The 24,983-nt window shown below is 38.3% G+C and overlaps 2 protein-coding genes across 4 annotated transcripts; both read right to left on the reverse strand.

Annotated features, from left to right (window-relative positions):
• Positions 1-4,805: 4,805 nt before the first annotated feature.
• On the reverse strand, positions 4,806-6,507 carry LOC116026922. The gene is made up of 3 exons (XM_031268349.1): positions 5,511-6,507; positions 5,234-5,463; positions 4,806-5,132 (listed from the first exon to the last, which is right to left on the reverse strand). The coding sequence occupies exons 1-3, from the start codon at positions 6,505-6,507 to the stop codon at positions 4,806-4,808; spliced, it is 1,554 nt and encodes a 517-aa protein (XP_031124209.1).
• Positions 6,508-12,257: 5,750 nt separating this feature from the next.
• LOC116027658 (actin-related protein 3) lies at positions 12,258-18,825 on the reverse strand. Of its 3 annotated transcripts, XR_004099986.1 has the most exons (10): positions 18,393-18,825; positions 17,821-18,283; positions 17,472-17,618; positions 16,508-16,600; positions 16,023-16,142; positions 15,637-15,747; positions 15,384-15,509; positions 15,166-15,264; positions 12,701-12,911; positions 12,258-12,620 (listed from the first exon to the last, which is right to left on the reverse strand). XR_004099986.1 is itself a non-coding variant. In XM_031269362.1 (9 exons), exons 1-9 carry the CDS (start codon positions 18,440-18,442, stop codon positions 12,831-12,833), a joined length of 1,290 nt encoding a protein of 429 aa, XP_031125222.1. In that variant the 5' UTR covers positions 18,443-18,825; the 3' UTR covers positions 12,258-12,830. The 3 variants fall into 3 exon arrangements, 1 of the variants encoding a protein (XP_031125222.1); XM_031269362.1 differs by having other exon boundaries at positions 12,258-12,911; XR_004099987.1 differs by lacking the exons at positions 12,258-12,620; positions 12,701-12,911 and having other exon boundaries at positions 15,384-15,502.
• Positions 18,826-24,983: the final 6,158 nt, after the last annotated feature.

The following is a 24,983-nucleotide window of genomic DNA, read 5'->3' on the forward strand; positions in this document are numbered from 1 at the left end:
CCATTCTTGTGAATTCTTCTATTTTTGTTTTAAGAATTTCTATTTCGTCCTTGGCCGGTGGGATATAATCACAAGGATTGGGTATAGTAAAATATGGATTAGAAGGTGGTGTTTCAAGGAAATGTGTAGGATTGTTTACTTTAAGAATTTGTGATGGAGACGGGTAATGGTTGTTTGGTTGGAAATTATGGAACGAAAATGGCTCGGGAGTATAGCTTGGGTCAATTGTTCTCATCATTTTTGCAAGCTTACTCTCCATATTTTGGGTTATTTCTCTGGAGCTTACCGAGTCATTTTGATAAGTGGAGTATTGTGGGGGAAATTCATTTTGATACGGTGGGATAGGGTGTGTATATGGTGGTGGGTGATGGTTATGTATATAAGATGGATAAGAGGTTGGATGTGGTAAGTAGTGGTATGAGATGGATAATGATATGTTGGTGGAATGTAAGTATGGGTGGAATGGGGGTAATAGGGATATGGTTGGGGTGGAACATAGTTTAAAGGATTTCCCTCATGGTGTGGGTAACCATGGGGATGCATTTGAGCTCTCATTGGCAAGCTTCTAATTGCTTTTCAATAAAATTTCCTGCACAAGGCTTAGCCAACAACAAGTTTTTTTTTTTTTTTTTATCAAAAGGAGGGGAGGACCCCTGAGGAGAGACCAAGCTAAGAAATCTCCCTCACTCTACGACCTTGTGCGGTACGCAAAAAGTCACTGCAGTACGCCTCATCACACTCCGACGGGCAGGAAGAGAACTCGATTCATTCCCTCGTCCAACAGCTGCCTATCCTGGCTAAAGCATTTGCACTCCGATTTTGTTCACGAAAGATAGCACAAATGGAGATACTCCAATCCTTGGCACACCATCGGGCAGCCTCATTCACAAGGTCTCGAGCAATGCCCCGAAGGTCAGCTCCGTCTCATATCCATTTGATAGCCTCCCGGGCATCCGACTGAATCTCCACATCTCGGATCCCTTTTCCCCAGGCCCAGCGCATGGCCGTGATAATAGCCAGAACCTCGGTTACGGTAGGGTCAGTTTGGGCAGCACTCGCTGCAAAGCCACCACTCCAAACACCTTCATCATTTCTTAGAATTCCACCAATGCCTACTTTCCTCATAGTTGCTTTGACACATCCATCCACGTTTAAGGTGAACCGATGTGTGGTGGAGGGTTTCCAACATAGCTTGAGGACTTTCTCTTTGGTTGGTGAGCTTCTCATACTGGTCTCGTGTAGAAAAGCTCGGGTAATCTCCTTTTCGGCTTCTCGAATCCAAGCGATCTTACTTTGAGTATCCGTAGTTTTAGCATTGAAAACTCTTTCATTTCGCCACCTCCAAATCCACCAGGTGGTAATCACAAACCATCTCGGCCACTCGTAGTGTGACTCAGGCTGATTCTTTCCCATTATATTCTGCACTAGCCATTGTCGAGGATGGATCTGCCGCCACTTCCTCCAGCGTTCATTGCCAATCAGCGTTCTCCAAACTTCCGCAGCATGGTGGCAGTCCCGTAAGATGTGAATCATCGTTTCTTCTTTGCCCTGACATGCATCACAGTCCCCATTCTCGGTGAGATGTCTCCTTTTGCGTTCTGCATTTCCAAGGACTTTATCGTGGAGAGCAGTCCACATGAAAAATTTCATCTTGTTGGGCACCTTAATCTTCCACAAGGTTCCCCACGCGGGCTCCTGCAGGTTAGTTTCCACGCCTATAGTAATATTGTACGCAGATTTTAATGAGAACATACCTGAGGCTTCGCATTTCCATACTGGTTCGTCTGAGTCTCCAACGCCTTCTAGGGAAATTAATTCCATGCATTGTCTAACTTTTTCCGGGAGCTGATGCAATACAGTCCAATTCCATCCTCCCGTTTCGTTCCAGTAATCACAAACTGATCTTTCCCTTACAGTGTCTTGGTCGTCGCCCGTGAGGTATCTACTTAATGGACTCTCCTGTATCCATGCATCACTCCAGAACCGGGCACTCTTGCCGTTTCTCACCCCGAAGCGAATGCCTTCTTGGAAAGTAGGTCGGGCTGTGATAATGCCTCTCCAAGCATTGGAGCTTGCACTTTTAGGTTGAAAGATGCTCATTCCCTTCTTTCCATGAGCGTATTTTGCTTTAAAAATCTTTACCCACATGCTATCTTCCTCAGTTAGGATTCTCCATCCCAGCTTTGTCATAAACGCTAAATTGACCTCTTTCATTGAGCGTATTCCGAGTTCGCCCAAGACTTTTGGTTTCGTCACTGTGTCCCAACGGACTAAATGGCACGTTTGCTTTTCTGCTGTTCCCCCCCACAGAAAGCGCCAGATTCTTCTATCGATTTCCTCCCAAATACCTGCAGGCAAGAGCATGGTTTGCATAGTATAATAAGGGATTGAGTGTAGTACCGTTTGTGCCAGTATTTGTCTTCCTGCCAAGGTTAGGAAATGCATTTTCCATCCTTCGAGTCTCGCGTCCATCTTTTCTAAAATTGTATTGAACATGTCCTTCGTGACTCTTCCATGAACAGATGGAACCCCTAAGTATCTTCCCAGGTTAGTAGTAACTGGTATTTCCGCTAGTTCTGTGATGGCCCGAGCTTCATTACTTCCAACATTCTTAGAAAAGAAAATCTGGGATTTATTTAGGCTAACCCGCTGACCTGATGCTATGCTAAAGGATTCCAGGCATTGTTTAATCACCATAATTTGGTCCTGGGAGGCTTCTGCAAAAAGGACTAAGTCATCAGCAAAAAACAGATGAGTAAGTAGGGGGCTATTCCTGCTAAGTTTGATGCCCCTCCATTTGCCTCTCTGGACTTCTTCCTTGATTAAGTGACTAAGACGCTCCATGCATAGCACAAATAAGTAAGGCGAGATGGCATCTCCTTGTCTTATGCCTCGGGTGGGTACAATTGGATCGAGTTGTTTTCCGTTCCAAAGAATGCTTAGTTTTGTCGTCGTCACGCAAGTCATAATATTTCGGATCCACTCCCCATTCATACCAACTTCCGTAAGGGTCTCCCTAATAAAATCCCAATCCAGCCTATCATAGGCTTTTTCGAGATCAATTTTAAGGATCATGTACCCCGTATTACTGTTTCTAGTACGCATCGAGTGTAGGACTTCTTGGTACACCAGTATGTTGTCCGTTATTTGACGACCAGGGACAAAACTGCTTTGCTCCAGCCCGATGAGTTTTGTAAGGATAGGTTTGATTCTATTGGTCAAGGCTTTTGTGATAATCTTGTAGATGACATTACACAGGCTGATAGGGCGAAACTGGCTGGCATTCATCGGGCAGCTGACTTTTGGTATAAGGGCAACAAGAGTGTCATTCATTCCCTCCTCAAGATTTCCAGATTCCATAAACACATTAAATTGCTTGTAAATTGATTGACCAACAACCTGCCAGGCTCTTTGGTAAAAACAAGCATGATAACCATTCGGACCCAGGGCTTTGAGCGGGCTCATATCAAACAGAGCTGCTTTAACTTCATCAATAGTGAACCGAGCATGGAATTTATTCCATTCCATCCCACTAAGGACAGGAAACTTTCCTTTCAGTGCGCCTTCCCTCACAGTATCGCAATCTTTGGTGAAGATGTTCTTGAAAAAATTCATAATATGTTTCGTAGTGTCATTCTCATTAAGCACTTGCTGGGTGCAACTATCAAGGATTTTGTACCCCATTTTCCTAGCTTTTTTTATCTTCGTAGCAGCATGATAGAATTTTGTGTTCCTGTCTCCCGAGGCAATCCAATCCTCCCTGGCTTGTTGATACCAAAGAACTTCCTCTTGGTNCAATCTTCTCAGAATTTGGCGCTTTTTTGCATGAATATTTCCAAAAGTGTGCATGTTCCATTCGACCAGCTTGTTTGCGACATGCTCTCTATTACTCGAAACCGTATCATTTCTGTTCCAGTTTTCTTTAATTTCCTGCAGGAATTTTGGGTGTCGCGTCCATGCCCCTTGAAACTTAAAAGTCTTCGAACTAGTTTGCTTTCTTCCATCAGTATTGATCAAAATTGGACAATGGTCTGAATTTACCATAGGCAAATGTGTTACTTCGGTATTACAGAAGCTATCAATCCAATCCATGGAACCAAGCACTCTGTCAAGTCGAGCGCCTTTGAACGTTCTGCACTCTTGCCCTCTTTTCCAAGTAAATTTCTGTCCAGAGAAACCCAAGTCCACTAAAGCTTCTTCGAAAATCCAGTTCTTGAAATCGTTGTTGCGGTTCACCCCCGGGTTTTCCGGATTGGAGATTTCCTCAGTGTTCACTACCGCGTTAAAATCTCCCGCTACTAACCAGGGGCCACTTATGTTCATATTGGTGCTAGATAAGGCACTCCAAAGGCGTCTTCTAAGGTGTAGAGACGGGCTTCCATACACTATCGTTAAACTCCATATTAAACCACTATTGTCATTGATCTTCATATGTATAAATTGAGGATTGGAGCTTATCACATCAACACAAAAACTGTCCTTCCAGATGATCCAAATGCCACCACTGAACCCCAAGGCCTCCACTCTCACCCAGTTTTCGAAACCCATTTTCTTACATACGTTATCCGCATTTACCCCCGAAATTTTCGTCTCCAAAAGGCAGAAGAAATCCGGTTTATGGTTGTTTGCAATCCATTTAGCAGCTCGAAGAAAACTCTTGGAGGCTGCTCCTTGACAATTCCATGTGATGACCTTCATGGGAAACAAAGAAAAAGAAAAGGCGGAACACAGCAAAACAAAAAGAAAACGCAAAGGCAAGAAACCAAACCAGGAAAAAAAATAGGAGACACAGAAGGCAAGGCGCCTCAGAGCTCCACTTCCATAGCACTCTCATCCACGCCATCAAGATTGTCCTCAAAGACTTCCCCTTCGTTTAGGGACTTCCAGTCACTGTCCTCCTGGTCGGGGGGGTCACCATGGTGCTCCAACATGTCCTTTTCGATTGTGAGCATGTCGGCGGAGCACGTACCAGCGTCAGAACCTACCACTGTCGTTGTCTTAGCTCCGGTGATGTTTCCTTGGACTAGGGTGTGTTCACTCGCTGCCCCCGCCTGATTAGGTGTCTTCCTCTGGTAATTCTGTTTCGTTGTACTGTTGTTTTTCGAACCGGAGCCCCCGACTACCACCTTATGCTTGCCATATTTATTGTTCCCCTCAATTTTTTTCTCAGAGATTTGTATTGCAGGTCTCTTTCCTCTGGTGTTGCTCGTATTAGATGTCCCTTTTGTGTTACGTTTCCCTTTTCTTTCTCACTTGATTCTGTTGCTGTTGCATGTTCCTGCATGGGTACTGATGACTCCTCACCCAAATTTTCCTCCATTAGATTGGCATATCGTGACCCTGAAATCATCCCTACTTTTTCTTTTCCTTTCACAGTCTTCTGCGTATCCTTCTTTCCATACCCGTAGCCCTGCGTCTGATTTCTTTCCGGATTTTTTGCGATCCTTTTTCCTTTTCGCTCAGCTACCATCCATGAGCCATAATCATCCGTAATCTCTGGTCTAACATACATTCTTTCCTTACTGTTATCTTCTTTCCATTCATGCGTCTTTGACCGTTGTCCCCGTTACCCTCCACCGCCGGTGAGTGTCCGCCACCTTCGTTCCCCATCCTTTCCTCCTCGCTTTCGGCTTGATCTTGGTTTTGCGGGCACGTCTCAACACCATGACCATACGTACCACACTTAAAACAGATCCAGTGCAAACCCTCGTACGTGATTCCCCTTACCTTCCTCCTTAATGTAAACTTTGATAGCAGTGGTTTAGTAATATCCACCTCAACACAGATTCTCGCAAACATTGCCCGTGACACCAAGCTTGTCGTCGTGTCGATGTTGATAGGCCTACCGATCTTCGCACCTACCCTCATAAGAAACTTGTGGTCATAATACTCCGCCGATAAACACGGAAAACGCACCCATACTATTACCGTTTCCGTTCTATCAGTGAGCGGATCAAAGTTTGAAACCCATTCTTTAACAATTAGATAGTGCTCCAAAACCATCCAAGGGCCCCCGTATTTTGCAAACTCGTAATCTTCTATCGATGCAAACTTTACCAAGAAGTAACCCCCTTCAATGGTTATCAGCTCCATTCTGGCTTTTGGATGCCACAACGTTGTTAGTCTTCTCAGCAAGTATGCGTATCCAACAGATCTCCCCAACACCTTCACAATAAGGGTCTGCTTCCATTTGCTACGTATTCTCAACTTCTCCTCCTTGGTGAGGCGGATGACTGGGCAACCTCCATCTACCTCTTCGTCTGGATCCTCTTCCTCATCGTCAGAGATAAGATCTAGATCATTCTGGTTTACCGCTTCTATGCCGGTCTCATTGGCTACAATCTGTTTAAATGAAAGTGTTCCAGTAGAGTTCTCCGGTGTAGGGTTTGCCGGAGGCTGGACAGCTTCTCCCATTGGGGATTCAGTTGATGTTTTCGTCTTCTTGGTACTGCGATCAAGAAGGTCCTGTTCTTCACTTTTTTTTGGAGAGAGATTTTCCTCTGTCATCTTTTTCATACACCTTAATGCAGTCTTCTTCCCAACAACAAGTATTTGCAGCTAGAAGTAGTTGCAAGTGAGCACAAGATATTCACGATAATGTAAGCTCACTTCTTCAAGTAAATATCAAAAATAAGAAAATAAAACAAACAAAAAAGAAAGCAACGCAAGAACTCTTAAAAATTAACTCCAAAAACGTCAACACTATTCAAAACCGTTTGCCATCCCCGGCAACGGCGCCATTTTGATGTTGTGGATTTAGTGTGAGTGAATGTGAAGTGGTAAAACGAAGAGTCAAGACTCCCCGAGTGTCGTGTCTCTCAAGGATGGCGAATGGGAATCAAATTAGTGTTGACCTTAACGGTGTTAAAAGGTAAGAGTTACAAGTATTACAAGAGATTGGTTTTAATGAGTAAGTTTGGGGTTGTAGAAATGAGATTTACACTAAATAATGCAGAAGAAATGAAAGGGGTGTGCACCAATGTCAAACAAATCGATTGATCTTCCTAGGGAATTTGGGAACGAGTTTCGTGATCGAGTAAGGGAGTCAAGGCATTAGTACCGAGTGGCGTCACACTCAGACTCTCAATCCTCATTCGGTTGAGGCATTTTGTCGAACACCTAGTCTACCACTCCTCTCGGATCTCGTCCTCTCGGACTAAGAGCGGAGATACGGATGAGTTAGGCTCGTGAGAGGCCGCTATCGCGCACTCTCTCACTTCCCATCGGTTTACTAACTATTCCGGCCGAAATAGAAGTAAAGCTTGAATAACATCAACCATACAAACATCAACCCTACTCCTTCAGGTCTCAAAATCATAAAGCAATTTCTAATCAACAATCAATAGTCTGACAAAGGCACACACGCCCAAATTACTCTACTCAATCATGGAAATCATTCAAAACATCAAAGCAAAAAGATTACTTTCAACAATAAATCTAAACAAGTAATCCAATGGAGAGAGTATTTTACCAAAGGAATGGGAGTCTACATCTTCAATCCATCTTCCAATCTAAAGATCTATCCTAATCTAAGGGAAAAGAGTATGTTTTTCCTCACCAAAGGGGAAGGAATAGAGAGAAAATCATATCTGAAAGTTGGGAAAGTCCTCCTTTCAAAAATAAGAAGGAAGGGTTTAAATAGCTGCTCAAAAAGTCGAATTTCCGCTGTTGCCCTACTGGACGCGTTCCACGCGTGTGACCCTACGTGGCAGCTCTCTGGAATAAATCCACGCATGCTCACACGCGTGTGATGGTGCGTGGCAGCCTCCTGCTTGGTGGATTCTTTGTTTGTTGCTTCTTTTGGCCCAAAACTTTGCTATATCCTGCGGAAATGACTCAAAATACATTCCTTGAGCTGGATTTGTCACCCGTCTCCATCATCCTCTTGGCCGAGTTCGCTTCCGTGGCGGTGGCGTGATCGACCACCTTGTGCACGGCGTCTTCATAACAGAGCGGCGGCCTGAGGATGAGGTCTTGGTACAGGTTTCCCACTCACAGAGAGGATAATAACAGGTTTGTGGCGGTTACATCATCAACTGGCTCAATCTCGATCATTGTGATTTTCCACGCTCGATGAAGACCAAGAGCGGTTCGCCCTCCAACTGTTTGGCATTCTCAAGGTGGGAGAAATGTTTCTTTACGGTTTTGGACATGGCAAATCGCTGGACGAACCTCCGGGCTAACTCTCTGAAGTCGAAGATAGACTCCGGTTCCAACTTTCGGAACCATTTCGCTGCCATCCCGGCCAAAATGGAATAAAAGCCTCGGCACATGACGGCCTCCGACACCCCCATCATGAGCATGTTGCCGTAGTACGAGTTAACATGTTGTTCGGGGTCCGACCTGCCCGCGTACTCTTTATCTCCGGGGACGCGCAAGTCAATAGGGTAGGGCTGACTCATGATGTCTTGAGTGAAGGGTGTCCGTAACAGGTTTCCCGCTCTATCAGTCAACCTTCCATAATCCTACTCTTGCTTCCATTTGTTCAACTCGGCGCACACTTGGTCAAGTACTCCGCGGGAGAGACTAGATTGGTGGATATTATCGCGGGGACGGTGTCGGCGAGGGTTGGAAGAGCTTGCCTCACTAGAGTCGTCGTCACTAATCGGTAAGTCCAACCGATCAAACACGCTCGCCCTCGGCGGCTCTTCCCGGTCCCGGGGGCGTGGGGCTCCTGACCCACTTAACCGGGAGAGGGCCGGGCGGCGTGTAGGGATCGGCTTGTGCAAACGGGACGAGACTGATCGTCTTTCTAAGTGGGATCAACGTAGCCCTGACGGGGCTGTTGCGGGCGCCCCCGATCGCCGTGGTGTCGGGTTGGGGTACCTGCGGCTGAACTGGCGGCTAGAAAGGATAGGGCGAAACGAAAGGCTATGCGTAAAAGTGCAGCGAATTCGGCCACCATTGCATATTCGGGTCCACCGGGTACGCCGGGTACTGGTAAGGAACCGGCCCAACAGGGATAGGGAACGCCTGGGGTTTGTGAATGATGTTGACCGGGTCGGGGTTTGGTGCCCCGCCCATGTTGTTCGGCTCGTCTTGGAAACTGAGCCGAGATCGAAGGTCGAATGGTGCCTCTTGCTCCGAGTTGGCAGTGGCAAAATAGTCCATGTAAGGGTACATGGTTGGAGACCGAAAAGCGGAAAGTGCGGTGGTCGGCTTCGGAACTTCGGTCCCCACAGACAGTGCCAAAAATGATATAGTAAAATACGGAAGTACGATTAAAATACTCTGTATTAATACGGAAGCGGGTACAAGTAGGAATACCCTATACGAGACCGGTTTACGTGACAGTGGGTCAGAGATTCCCGGTCTCTTTGACTATTCAAGAAATAAAACAGCCAAAAGTCCACCACACTGCAATAAATGCGCCTTTTATAGGCGGCCTCGGGGAGAGTTCCGGCCTAGCGGCATGCGCTACGCGTGTCGAGCATGCACTGGTCCGCGTAACGGCCCAATCGCTCGGCAACCAGGTGTTAACCTTGGATAAGCCAAGGTTCCAACCCCAATAGGGTACTAGAGTAGGCCGGGACGTTATTTTGACCGATCCGCAGACACCGGGATAAAGACGGGCTCTAAAGAGCCCAAAATACATCCCCCGGGGCAGAATGTAGACCGGGAGGTTGGTTCAGATAAACAGGGATTTTATCCCTATCAATTCCAATTTTATTTTTGCTTGCATGCTTGGCCTTCACATACTTGCTATAAAAATACTGACAATAAAATTGGGGATTCTAATACAATTTTTTGTTCATCAAAATCTTAACAAATATTCCTAACAAAAACTTCCAAGAATTTCCAAAATATTTCTTATAATTATAATTCCTTTAATTGTTGGTTTAATGAGATCTAACTAGTGATGGATGCCTGAATTGACTAACCAAGAAGTACCGAAGAAGGCATGGGTACATAAATCAAATTAATTTTAAATTTTCAAGGCTTTTGGGAATTATAGTACATTGGCAGTGGATGCTTAAGGCATATGAGTCTAATAGGGTTAACATTCAAGAAATCAATGGACCAAAGGCTATATTTGGATAAAATGAAGCCCATGGACAAACAAATGGAATAGTAGAATTGTACAAAAATAAATTGATAATCAAGGATATTTCGTTCTTAGAAGGCTTAAACTTCAATCTTCTTAGTACCAATTAGTTTTGTGACAAAGGATACAAAGTAGAATTCTTGAAAAATGGATGCTACATCAAAGAAGAAAAATACTTGGAGATTTTTCTTTTAGCTAGGAGGAGAAAAACATGTATGTGGTTGGTTGAAGCACCTCAAAATCATCTATATGCTTGATCGTGATAAGTAATGTTGATCTCAGTTGGGAATGACACAATACGCTTAATCATCTCAACTTTAAAGCAATCAACAAGGTATCAAGGAAGCAGTTAGTATATGGTCTTCCCAATATTGTTTTCAACAAAGATTTAGAATTTGTGAAGCATGTCAAAAAGGAAGGCAAGTGAAGTCTTCTTTCAAGTCAAAGATTATGGATTCATCAAAAAGACCCTTAAGTTTGTTTCATATGGATCTTTTCGGACTAGTAGATACAATAAGCTTAAGTTGAAGAAAATATACGCTAGTAGTAGTAAATGACTACACTAGGTATACTTGGATAATCTTCATGAAAAGCAAGAATGAAATTGAGAAGAAACTTCCTGAGCTCATGCGTCAAATCCAAAATGAGCAAAATTCAAGTATAGTAAAGATAGGATCTTATCAATGACGTGAATTTGTTAACCATGTCATCAAAAAAATTTGCAGCGATCATGGGATTCAACATCAACTTTCCATATCAAGGACGTCACGGCAAAATAGAGTAGCTGACAGGAAAAATAGGACTCTCAAGGAAGCGGCAAGGTCAATGACCTCTCAAGCCTACCTAAGAGATTTTGGGCTGAAGTTGTTAACACAACATGTTTCACCCAAAATAGAACATTGGTTCATAAAGCTCATGGAAAAACTCAGTATGAACTATGGGAAGGAAAAAAGTCAGTGGTAAGCTACTTTCATACATTTGTAGCAAGTGCTTCGTGCATAATAACGGAAAGTCTTACCCCTTGCGTCAAAGAAAAAGGCATGACTATGCCAATCTAGGTGGTGAGCAAGTTTTCAATGCCCAAAATGGCATGGGCAATGGCATGACCATGCCCATAGCCATGCTACTGTGCGACATTTTTTCCATGTTCTATTGTTTGGTCGCACATTCTTCCATACATGCGTGCCGTGCGACGTACAGTATTTATGTGTTTTTTATTGTAATTTGAAGGGAGCTCAAATCCTAGGTAGTCCTAGCTTATTATTCTTCCTTTCCTGTCATTTCTTTAGCTTAGATTAGCATTAGATTAAATCTCATTAACACTTTCCGAGCTTGTATTCAAGGATTTCACCATCAATTTTGGAGTGCTTCATCTACTTTTTAACCCATCAATTTTGGAGTGCTTCATCTACTTTTTAATAAATAAGTTCATCATTCATTTCATTTCTTTTGTGCTATATGTATGCTTTCCATTTATGCTTTTACTTTATTTGTGCTAGATATGTGAGAGTAATTCTATTTAGGACTTGGGTTGGGCCGTTAGAGTTTATTGCATAAAGAGGTTTTTTTTTTTTTTTTGAATACTACTAACTCTATTAGAATGCAGTATCTGTTCATAACTACTTTCTCAACCTATTGAAGGTCAAGAGTAAGTATTGTCTCCATTGAGACTCGAACCCACCACCTCCCGTATAAAAGGAAGGGTTTGACCACCACCTCCCGTATAAAAGGAAGGGTTTGATGCCACTGGACTACAAGGTCCTTGGCTTATTGTATAAAGAGGTAGAAACTCAATCTAAGATTCTTAACGTTTGTGAAGGAATTGTGATTATACCCGTTGATGTGTGGAGAGCAACACTCGTTAGCTTATAGGCTTACCCATTTTGGGGATTATGTTTACTTACTAGAGGCCTTATTTTCCAAATTGCATTTAATCTTGTGTTAATTACCTCATTTATTTGTTTACTTACATTTCATCATTGGCTTATTTATTTGTTTACTTACATTTCATCATTGGCCTATACTTTGCCTAGCTTCTTGCATATTTTCTAAACTTGGTTATCAAAAAATGACATTTCACCCAGAGTCTTAATTCAATCTCTATTCAATCTCTAGAGAACAACATTTCACATGTACACTCTATGCTACATCAGGTTAAAACTTAAAAGACAAAACATCAAGGAATTCATGGAACTTCATAGGGCTTTTGACATTTAAATTCAATAGCAACATAATCTTAACTGTCCAGATGCATAATTAATCAAGCATTTGAGTTGATACAAAATCAATTTGTATACATTGGCTATCCCAGGAAAATGACAAGAGTTTTTCTAACGAACAGTACATACAAGGACTTACTTTTGGACAAATTCCAACCAAAACCATGATTCTAAACCTCTAATCAAATATCGATCTTTCAACGAATGAAATAACATAATTATCTGAGTCTAAAATATACTGTAAGAGCTTTATGAAGCTAAAAGGCGAACGTTGAGATAATCACATTCAGCTCAGTAGCTTCCGAAATCTAGGGTAACAAACCATTTTTTCTGCAGAAGCATTGACCAAAGGGTTCCTGCATGAAGGTAGAGGTTTCCTATAAGGCAAGAATCAACAAGTCTATCTATACAAGCCTCTAGCCAGCTGGAAGCATACATCAATGTGATTTTGGATTGGGATTTCGAAGAAATTAACTCATGTGAACTGGAATGGTCGACCTTTTCAAATGAACATGATACCAACAGATTTCTTTATAATCAAGTTCAAATTTCAAATGGCCTCCATATCAATACATTCCCTTAAATACAGGGTTTGTGCGGCATATGCTGGCTCCATACTCCTCATACTCTGCTTTTGTGTGGCAAGCCTGCAGAGATAGCAATATCTTTAATTCTTTATCAAGTCATTCAAAAGGACTAGATTGGTTTAAAGTGCAAATGGAACAAGGAAATGTAGGGTCAAGCATAAGAGCTAAGAATTTGAAAAGCAGTCCTAATAAAATAGTTATGAACAAATTCCACTTTCAGTCTTCGACTATTGTGACATTACCACATTTACTCATTTAGTCCTACTCTTTTAATTTTGCCTTATTACATACTTGACTTCCATTTCCTTGGCATAATTAGTCATCTGTTTAAATTTCTGGAATTCCACCTTTTAGCAAAGAGGTTAATTATGTAATTTCATAATTCAAGCCTCTTGCCCCAAAATGTAATTTCTCACCCTCTCTTGTAAACTCTTTTAATTAAATGATGAAATTATATGTTAGCCCTCTTTATTAAATGACAAATTTAAATGGAGGACTAATTGTTGCAAGTAAATGAAAATCAAGTATGTAATGAGGCAAAATTAAAAGAGTAGAACTAAATATGACAATGCCACAATAGTCAAGAACTAAAAGTGGAACTCGCTCAATAGTTATCTTCTCCAATCTTGATGCAAAGAGTACAAACTAAATTTGTGACACCATCTTACATTAATACATTATACATATTTATTTAACAAAAATTGTTAAAAAGCTCAATGTAGTTCAACTCGTTGCAAGAACCTGGGTTACAAAGGTCTAATTTCAAGTTCTAAGGTTGCTTGGGAACCTCCCAAAACAGAATCAAGATTAGGATCAACCATTGTTGAGCAATGAGTGGCCAAAATGAATCTGAATTAGTGTAGCGTTGTTTTGGCCTTTCAATCCGGACCAGATTTTCTGTCTCTATGGAACACACTAATGTGTTTGGTTCGCACATGGCCAACATGGGAATCGGAATCGGAATGGGTATCAAATACTTGGTAACGGTAATGGGTTTTGGTGAAAGAATTTTGCATGTTTGGTAGTAGGGTGGAATGGGAATGATTATTAATAGTTGGGGAAGCGGCTGAGGAAGGAATGAAACCCTTATTTTATTAGGAAATGGGTTTTGCAATTAAGGGGTAATCAAAATCCATAGTAGTGTTCTAAAAACCTGTCAACCAAACAATAACAATGACTTTCATACCCATTCCTAATAGCTAAACCTGTCAACCAAACACACCCTAAGTCTTATTGCCTACATGTACATTGAAGATCTTGGCTGATAATAATTTAGTAAAGCTTAAGGTGAAGTGCAGAGAGCTAGAGCTTATCAAGTGATTTCGTTGAGCCCAAGAGTGATGATACAGTGTCCTTCCATCCTTGATTGTGGAGCCTTTTTATAGTGGAAGAATGACTGAATGTGAGGGGCTTTTGGCTGCCATCATGGTCGTTCATGGTGGATAATGGCTTTCATGGAGAAATAATATGGTGTAATGGCTATTCATGGAGAGTAATGAACTTATTCATAGTAGAAATAACGGGAATAACAGGGATTTATGATAGAATAATTGGTGGTATAATGGGTATTTAGGGTGGAATATTGCTTTAACAGTTAGTTTGACCAACATTAGTGATTTTCCAACTGCCGGCTTCATTGGGTCAATCTCGCGAGTTGAGTCATCTATCTATCACCCAATTGAACAATGTTGTAAAAATAGCTAGGCACACATTGGGCATTTGATGGGAGCCTAGTGCCTAGGCCTCCTAGGTGCAAAACTATAAAAATAAAAAATAAAAAATAAAAAAAATATTTTTATTTTTTACATAAGGCACCCTGATTTTTTAGACTTCTAACAAGCATTCCTCCCAAAAAATATAAATGTTCAAGTTCAATAGCACATAATACTCTAAAAACACATGATACTTTAATCATAACACATACAAACAAAACAAACAAATATTTTAAAAAATAATAATAATGGCCACTTAGGCCGACTAGTTGGTCAACCTCCTAGTTGGCCAATTTTCCATTATTCCTCCGGCCATGGGGCACCTAGCGCCTAGGCCGATTTTTACAACATTACAATTGAGTGGGATATTATCCCATCACTCCATCAGTACCAAACAAGAAACTTTTGAATTTTAAATTATGATGAAACCAGACTACCAAAACTTGAACAAGAAAGCAAGAAAAGTCAAGTATTGTACCAATATAAACAAAATATTTTCTGAAAAGCATACCTAAGACATAGGTAAAAGAATGGAATACTTATGTAATTGACAAAAGAAAATTGAAGAATCAAAACAAAAATTCGACATGACATCAACATACCGCAAAAAATTCAGGAGTGGATGCAAGCACAGATCCTCCGAACCAAACTGCATATCTCTGTATTGGATGGCTGACCACATTTACTTCCACTGGTTGTGCCTAACAGTGAAAATTTCCATTAGGTCTTTCATAAATAATATATATATAAGCTGAAAAAGGAAAAGAAGCGCATTAGCTAGTTTGAAATATAAAATAAGGGAAGGTAAAAAGATCCACACTTTGATTTCTCCACCCAACCGAGCATCTGATACAAGAACACGAGCATCAACTATCTTCTTTAAATCTCGTTGCAATCTTCTATGGAAATCTTTGAACATGGTTGATCCGCCAGACAAAACTATATTCTGAAAATTGTGCACATATTATAACTACACACAATAACTTGTAGATCCAGATTACATGAGGGATTTTGAACCCCCCNCCCCCACCCCCCCACCCCCCCAATTCAATTTATAGACAAATTTACTTCACCTTGTACAGGGCTCTTCTTGTGTCTATTGGTGCAGACTGAATGCATTTGTCTATTATAGCAGGCAGAGGAGTAGTAAAATCACTATTGTAAATCTCGGGATTGAAGAAAACCTGACAGGCAATCAAACCTTTATGTCAATAACATATTCTGTCTGCCAATGCGCAAGTCACAACCTCTACAAATCCAGCCATTCCAAGAACCACCTCATTATATTTAGTTGATATTTCTCTAATTCTTTCAAGCATCAAAAGAACAAGGAAACCACATTTATTGACTTCATTTTTCCTTTTTTCTTTTTGTTTTTGGTAGAGAGAGAGAGAGAGGTTATAAATGTTAAAATCACTTGTAAATAATCAGAACATTGAGTGCAGAGGATAAAACAAACCTCAGGACCAAGAAACCGTTCATAGCCAACATCACAAGAATATGGCGCCCCTGTTTTGGGTTTTGTACCTCTCCATTGTTTAACATATTTTGCAGGTTCTTTGTCATGCTTATTAAACTCCTGAAATCATGGATTAGGTCTTAATATCAGTCATCATCAATCATATTAAGTTTCTGATAAGAAAACAATGCATGATAAGCACAAAACTTGCACAATCAATTCACAAACATAAATATGAAGTAAAGGAAACTACATAATGAAATTAGGTTTAGATTCTTCATGGTTCAAAACTAAGAATGTAGATTCTTCATGGTTCAAAACCAAGAATGCTAAGAGACAAAGGATTGGAACCAGGCTAATAAGGAATTATTTCAAGTTCTTTTTCCATTCAAATTTTCTCATCACTCCTATATTTTTTTTTTATTTATTATTTTGTATTCTTCCTTTACCAATGCCATTATGGAGGCTGACATCAACAGAAATACCTTGACAATGTCAGAGCAAGTGTAACAGTACATTTCTTTTACTTTCCGGGCTACTTCAAAGGAATCCTCAGGGGGAACATGCTCACCTCTTTCCTACATCAAACAACAGCAAAGAAAATTTAGCAGTTAGGTCCATTGTTCTGTAAGAGATCCCTTGACTTAATTCAAATACAGCATACGCCATGTACCAATGAGAATTTTCAAAAACATAGTAATGTCACCACAATCATCCCCAAGAGTGTAGAGATAATAACAATAACATTAAAGTGTCATTAGGAAAGCATTGAAAAACATGCAACCAATGAGCTATGAAAGGGTATATCAATGGCAGAGAAGTAGGTTTGTTTAAATACAGAGAAATTTCTAACTTCTGAGAGAATCTTTGACCACAGACATATTACAGTACTCATGCAAAAATAAGCATATTTACTCTGGACAATATAAGAAAGTAATTTCAATAAAACAACAAAAAAAAAACCCATGTTTTTTCTATGAATTGAGGCACTAATGCACTTATCAAATTAATGTGAAAGGAAGTGCAATGAGGTTGGAGTAATAGTCGTGTCTTCTTATGCAATGCACAAAGGTTTACATCTGGGGAGTTATTATCATTGCAATCATCTTGGGAATCAATGCTCCAGGCCGAATAGAGCTTGGAAAGCCTATGGGGAAAATAATACCCGAGGGGCTAGAAGCTGAAATAGAGCATGAACCATAGGCATTCTATTCAGCATCATTGAAAGAGAGCTAATGGACATGCAATATAGATAGCAGTTGGTTGGTTATCTAGTGTCACTCAATGGGATCTGTATCGGTGGCAGTACCACAGTACTTTTTATCCCTTTAACAAGAGACAGCTAAGCTAAGCTAAGATACATTATTGTAATTGTTTGCATCACTCTAATTCATTCAACTATATACTAGGCAAGTACAAGTCAAATATTGTGACTCAGTAGATACAGACCCGCATAAGCTGCTGAATAAAGAGAGTAACATCTCGGCCAGCAATCGGAATTGATTTAATGCTGCTCCCAATAACATAACCTTCTGCAACAGGTACAACATGTGTAGCCCCATCTCCGGCGTCCAAAACTACCCCTGTCATCTCACACTAAAGAAGAGACAAATTGCATTAAAATATTGAGAGGTTCATAATTTTATCAAAGCAACAAATTGTCCAAACATCACTGAATAACAACTCTTTCAGCTCAGCTAAGCTCTAATAAGAAGGCTGTCCAAGATTCTTTCTTAAACCTACAACAGAGGACAAAATTTACTGCTTTAAATAGGTTCCCCTTCAAATGAATACAAACCTTAGATGCTGTGTACCCAGCCGCTAAAGCAAGAACAGGTTGCACTGCAATATAAAGCCCAGGAACATTGAACGTTTCAAACATTATCTCTCCAGTGTACTCCCGGCTCTCCGGTGCGGTCATGGGGCTCTCAGTTAAAAGAAAATAGTGATCTTCAGGATCACACCGCAGGTAATTGAAGATACATTGCTGCCAGAATCGCTCCATAGCATCCCAATCATCGACCTGACCGTGCTTAATCGGATAGCTAAGATTGTAAGTATTACTAGATTTAGATCTGGCCAACGCCTCATCGCCAATATAGAAATCCAGATCCGCCATAACCCCAGCGCTGTGCTGGGCTAACCAGTTGCTGCTCTTAGTCGAAGCCCGCGGCTGATTCACGAACGAATCATTAACAGCAACCACCGTCGGGAGAATGAAACACGGCTCCACGTTCCCGGCAAACCCCATCTTCGTGTACCTGAAAACAGCAGACAACCGTCAAGATCATCCCCACCGAAGAAATACAATACGTCGAACACCTTGTGAGCGGAAAAGAAACAAGACATTTAAACCACAATTTCGCGTACCCAGTTCCATTATCGATGACTACAGCAGGGCGAGAGGTAGCAGGGTCCATGGTATAGAAGAGAAGAAAGAGAGAGCCGAAACAATAGCTATAGCACTGGATCCGCTGCGGAGATCCCAATAGGAGGGGTTTAAGCTTGAGGGAAGAAAGGGACGAAACAACGACGTTGTTAACGTTGAGTGCAAGTGAAACAAAGGGTCAATGGGAAGTGAGGGTTTCAATCCACCCATTTCATTTCATTGATAAATATAAATGCATGTGTTCTTCTTCAATCTTCATGTAGTAGCAGTAAAGAGAAAGCTTCATTTCCTTCAATGGAAGTGGAACTGGAAAGGACACCACTGCACTGCACTAGAGGAATACAAGATTCCAAATCGAAGCCATTTTTGTCTGTTCATTTCTGATTCTTTGCTTTGCAATCAAACACGCCAACAACCCCTTGGTCGTTGGCTGGATATATTCTAATTTCCCAAGTATATACTCCAATACTCAATATCTTTTATTAAAATTTTCTTTAATATCTTATAAATTTTAATTGAATTTATTTTCAATCTTTTAAATTTTGCAAAAGTAAATAAAAAATTTATATCACAAATATTTACTACTGTAATTTTTATTACAAAATTATTTTTAAAAATAAAATATTATGAAAAATCTAAAATTAATTACATCTTTACAAACTTTAATTAACTTGTATTGATACTTATTATATATATTAGTTTTTCACGCGCATTGATGAGATAATGCCCAATCCTATATACCAATTATTTTTATTGTCAAGATCAATGTTGATTTTGTCTTTAATCCAAACCGATTGATTGTATAAAATGAATGAATTATAAATTTATATTAATTCTAATATATTTAAAGAATGCACAATAAATATTTCACATACAAGATTAATGAACAGTAGCTATTTTTCAAATTTCTTCTTTTTCTGAATTTGAAATATTGATTCCAACAATGTTATAGTCTCAACATTTTTTCAATGTATCAAGTGTGTCACAATGTTCTATTGCTCTACATTGACATTTTTAATAATGAATTTTAAATCAATTTATTGGGTTATTTGAATGTCTTATTTGTCAACAAATCATCCCTAAGTAGTTAATATGGTTGGTTTCAAATTGTTTTTTTTTTTAAATTGTTTTCCATGTTATTAACATAATACTTGGTAAATAAATATAAAACATTATTTTTTAGTATAATTTTGATATTTAATTACAATATAGTGTGAAAAAAATGAACAATGTAATAAATATAATTAATTAATAAATTTGAAGGTAATGAATCTTTATATTGTAGAAAATATAGACCATATAACTAATGAAATTATATCTCTTTTCAATTTTTTTTTATAATGAATATTTTTTTTTTGAATAAAGGCACTGTAGACATCGAATTATAAATTAAAGAAATGCATATGTATTTTTTTTTTGTAACTGCTAATTTATTTAATTTAAAAAGAGTAATAAAGTGATGTACTTACTTTTGAATAATATACTATAACATATTCGTAGTATATGTTCAACAATTATCCCAATTTTGATTGGGATGAGGTTCGAACCTAAGACCATACTTATAGAAATGAATGGGTAAGTTAAAAGTTAACGGAATATTAATGGAAAAGATAATATTTAACGGATAATCATAAAATTAAGGATAAATTAGGAAATCTCAAGGAAAAATATAAATCTAAACAATTTGAACCATCCATTTAATTTAATAATCTAACCGTTATTTTTTCTACCCATTATAGGCCTAACTTTCTTTGATTCTTATTAGTATAGTAGATATACTTATACGGTAATTTTACACGCACATTATGCGAACTGGTTAATGTCCCATGTTTATATTTAAATAATTATTTGAAAGTATATCAATGCAATATTATATATGAGAAATTTATACATAGGTAATTGAATGTCGAATTTGTAGATTTAAATATGTAACTCAAAGTATATGAAACCAAGATAATATAAGAAATTCATTATAATTGTCACTAAAATAAATGTTTGCAACTTTGTAAAATCGATAATCTAAATAAATACTACTTTTAGTTCGGTTTTTAAAATGCATACTCGCATATACTTATGCAATATATTAATCATACAAAATTAAAATGCTATTTTTTAATTTCTAAATTTAATTATTTTGATTATAATATATCAATATAAATTATAATTATAGAAATTATATTATAGAATTTTCATATATACATATTAATAAATAGGGTCACACTTGTGTTAGACCGTCTCACGGATCCTTATTCGTGAGACGGGTCGGGTTAGATCGAATCAACATTCAAATGTCATACTTCTTTGCGCAATTGTCATACTTATATGTTCAAATGTAATACTAATCAAGAATAAAATGTTTGTTACTTATAAGGGAAAATGTAATACTTTTGAGGAAAAATGTAATACTTTTGCATTTTGATGTAAAAGTATTATATTTTCCATCAAAAGTATTGCATTTTCTATAATAAGTAATGTTGGCAAGTGCTCCTTATTTATAAGAGCAAATATAATACTTTTGAGGAAAAATGTAATATTTTTAAATCAAAATGTAAAAGTATTACATTTTCTCTTGAAACTTGAAAGTATTACATTTACTCTTATAAGTAACAAAAATTTATTCCTTTTCAAAAAAAACAAAAAAATTTATATTCTTGATTACTATCACATTGGAGCATATAAGTATGACATTTGTGCATATAAGTTAGTACTGTCAAAGCGCGCCGGCCCGCCCCATTAGACCCGCCCCACCGCTGGCCTAATTTTTTGCGGGCTTTTGCCGGCCGGCCGTTGGGCCCACGGACTAGGATTCATGCAACCCTAACCCGCCCCGCGCGAGTTGGTGGGCCCCATGGGCTGGCCCGCGAGCTTCTTTTGTTTATTTATATATTTTTTTATTTTTACTTTTATGTTAAATTAAGTAAAAAAAATTATAAAAATGACAAAAAATATATATATTGAAATAGGAAGCAATACACAGTACGGTGTATTAGTACTGTTTCCTATTTCAAAACATATATATATATATATATATATATATATATTTATTTATTTATTTATAATTAATGAATACTTGGCCCGCGGGCCAACCCGCGGCCCGCGTGGGCTAACCCGCGCGGGTTGCGGGTCAATTCCGGCCCACCCCGTTAGGCCCGCATTTCGCGGGCCTAATTTTTCATGACCCTAACCCCCCCCCACCGCAGGCTTCGGCCTATTTTGACAGTACTAATATAAGTATTACATTTTTATATTGACCCAACTCGATCCAATCCGTCTCAAGGTGAGATGGTCTCACACAAGTTTTTGCCTAATAAAATATTATTTGTATACACACTGTATTTTACAATCATATAAGAAAATGCGTTTGATTAGAGTTTAAAATCACATATACAAAATTTAAAATTTACATTTTTTTAATTTCTAAGTATAATTTTCTTAGTTATTATTCATATTATTAGAATTATAATATATATGAAATACGATTAGGATAATTCAATTTAATTATGTAAATTTTTCTCTATAAATTTATATAAATATGTACATGATTAGAGATTATATTAATCAAAATTTTAATTGTGTATGCTATGATAATAGATACTTGACCAAATATATAAAAATTTAACTATATTATTATATTGTACATTTTAATATATTTATATTTTTAATTTTTTTTATTAAAGTTCATAATAACAAAATATTTTTCGTGCACCGCACGGGTAAAACACTAGTTCATTATAATTGTCACTAAAATAAATGTTTGCAACTTTGTAAAATCGATAATCTAAATACTTTGTCTAAAAATGATAATCTAAATAAATACTACTTTTAATTCGGTTTGAATTTTTCTAAGTATTCTTAATCTTCTTTTGAGTAACATTGGCATTGTCTTCGTATTCACTATTTGTCATCTTCTTTTTTGTTGGTAGTATGTTATTTACAATTGGGTTACTTTTGGTAACATAGATGACAACGTCATGCAATTAGATTATGGTGTAGAAAGTTGTGGATTTTACTTATTGTGTATATGACTAGGAATCTGAGATCTTAGTTGTACTATGAACTCTTGATCTTGCAAGTGTTTGTTGATATTTTGCGGTGGCAGTTTGTTCTCCTACATGTTTCATGTGGAAGTATTGCATAAAAAATATTAATATTTATTATATTTGTATAAGGTTCATGAGTAGTACATCTTGCTCTATTTTCATAATTTGTTTACTTGATAGTAACAACAATAACTCTGCAGGTATTCCGAATATTGATGTTGCAACATGTTCAATTTTATCAATAATTTCCATATCCATTTTGCACCTATTCATTTTCAAATTCATATTTTTAGAATTACTGAATTAGTATAATGAGTGGAATACTTGATTCTGTGTGTGTGTGTGTGTGTGTTTTGAGTTGATATTAATCTTCGAGTTAAATTGTATTTCACTTTGTGCATAAACTGTTTTTAAATAGTGACTACATCCTATATACCAAGTATTTTTGTTGTGAAGATTGATGTTGATTTTGCTTGTAACCTAAGTAAGTTGAGTTTAGAAGATTGTTGAATCAAGAATGATTGTCTTAATTGTTGGCAAAAAAAAGGAATCCCAATTCAAGACAGAAAGAAGATCACTAAAAGATCAAATCCCAAACCAATTAGGAATAATACTAGTACTGTTTTTGTTCTGATTAGTTGGGTATTTAAAGAACCTCTATGCTAACCTAGAGTCACGGATTCCCTAGCTAATCTTGTGAGGTATAAGAGTGTTTTGAGAGGATTCTAAATTCCCCTAGAAAGTAGTACATGTGTTTAGGTTACAATAGATTAGATAGGAAAAGATCAATCTGTTGTGTAATTTCTGGTCCCAAAACTATGTACTTTGAATATTAAGCTTTTAGTGGATTTAGGCAAATTCTCAAGACTGAGAAGTGCCTCGCAGAATAGGGTTTTTCCCAAACTGCGTTATCAAGTCTCTTGTGTTACAACTATTGTTTTAACATCTCTGTGTGTTGCGCATTACATATTTCAATTGGTATTAGAGCCAAACTGCTTAAGTTATTAGTAGGATCCTAATGGAGTTTCCCAGGGAAGGACTATCAAACAACAGACCACCAGCCCTAAGTAGTACAAACTACTCCTATTGGAAAGCTAGAATGAAAATCTACATATTAGCCCAAGGAGAAAGAGTGTAGAGGGCTGTTGAAAACGAATGGAAACATCCCCTTGATGACAATAACAAAGCAAAAGGTCGTGCTGATTGGAGCGAAGAAGAACTCAAAGAGTTCGACTATAACTCAAAAGCTATGAATGCCATCTACGGAGCCGTGAGTGAAGAAACATTCAAACTAATTGCTGTCACAAATGTAGCAAAAACAACATGGGATATATTGTGTGATCATCATGAAGGAAACTCGACAGTCAAACAATCAAAACTACAAATGGTCCAAACTCAGTTTGAAAATCTGAAGATGGAGGAAAAAGAAGATACCACACAATTTAATGGAAGAATTCTAGAAATTGCTGGAGAAGCATATAACTTAGGAGAACCCATTCCTGAAAACAGGTTAGTAAAGAAGGTGTTGCGATCATTACCAGAAAGATTTATGATGAAAGTAACAGCTATTCAAGAAAGCAAAGATTATCAATACCTGCAAGTTAAGTGATCTAATGGGAAACCTTAAAACATATGAGCTTGAGATGCTGCAAAACAAAAAGCCTAATTGTAAAGGAATAGCCCTTCAATCAAAACAAGAAATCAACTCAGATGAAGATACTGAAAACATGGAAGAATCCATTGCATTGCTGACAAAAAACTTCAACAGAGTTCTCAAGAAATTTAACAAATTCATAAACAAAAACAAGAGTTTCTCAAATAATCAAGCGAATCCATCATTTGCACAAAACCAATCCGTTAACACCAAGAAGAAAGGAAATTCAAACCTAGATGGAATACAGTGCTATGAATGTAAAGGATATAGACATATTCAGTCGGAATGTCCAAACTACCTGAGGAGGAAGAACAAAACGTATGTAACAACCTTGAGTGATGACTCAGATAGTGAAGAAGAAAACAACACAAATTTTGTGGCCTTTCTCACAAATCATGAAGGCAATGATGAATCAGAGGAGGACATGCAAGATCTATTAAACTCCTACACACAACTGCACGCCAAGTGGGAAGAAATCATCAAAGTAAACTTAAATCTCATGCAAGAAAATCACTTTCTTAAAAGTGAAAAGGAAAGAGAAATACTTCTTCACAAAGAAACTCAAGAAAAGTTAATGAAATCACTGAAAGAAGAGGACAGGTTGCTACAGGAAATAAGAAGACTAACTGAAGGTACAGTACAACCAGACTCAACGACAAGAAAAGATTCTGCAGTCGAAAAGAGAGAAGTGTTACAACATCACTTTCAACACCGAAGAAGAATCAGATGTTACTACTGTCACATATTAGGACACATCAAGGCACACTGCTATAAAAGACAAAATGATCTCCATAACAGAATCTGGGTAAGGCAAGAACAAAAACCAGCCCAAAGAGTCTGGGTCAGAAAAAATCAAACACCAATCACAGCCTATACTT

This window comes from Ipomoea triloba, chromosome 8 (genome assembly GCF_003576645.1).
Source record: "Ipomoea triloba cultivar NCNSP0323 chromosome 8, ASM357664v1".
Classification (NCBI taxonomy): domain Eukaryota; kingdom Viridiplantae; phylum Streptophyta; class Magnoliopsida; order Solanales; family Convolvulaceae; genus Ipomoea; species Ipomoea triloba.

Coding starts and splice junctions, on each gene's coding strand:
- LOC116026922 (XM_031268349.1), bottom strand. CDS start 6,507: ATGACAGAGGAAAATCTCTCTCCAAAAAAAAGTGAAGAACAGGACCTT. Junction 5,464..5,510: donor GATAACAGTAAGGAAAGAAT/GTATGTTAGACC, acceptor CATGGATGGTAG/CTGAGCGAAAAGGAAAAAGG. Junction 5,133..5,233: donor GTGAGAAAGAAAAGGGAAAC/GTAACACAAAAG, acceptor AAATATGGCAAG/CATAAGGTGGTAGTCGGGGG.
- LOC116027658 (XM_031269362.1), bottom strand. CDS start 18,442: ATGGACCCTGCTACCTCTCGCCCTGCTGTAGTCATCGATAATGGAACT. Junction 16,143..16,507: donor CTTGCTCTGACATTGTCAAG/GTATTTCTGTTG, acceptor CCATGATTTCAG/GAGTTTAATAAGCATGACAA. Junction 15,510..15,636: donor CAAGAAGAGCCCTGTACAAG/GTGAAGTAAATT, acceptor CACAATTTTCAG/AATATAGTTTTGTCTGGCGG.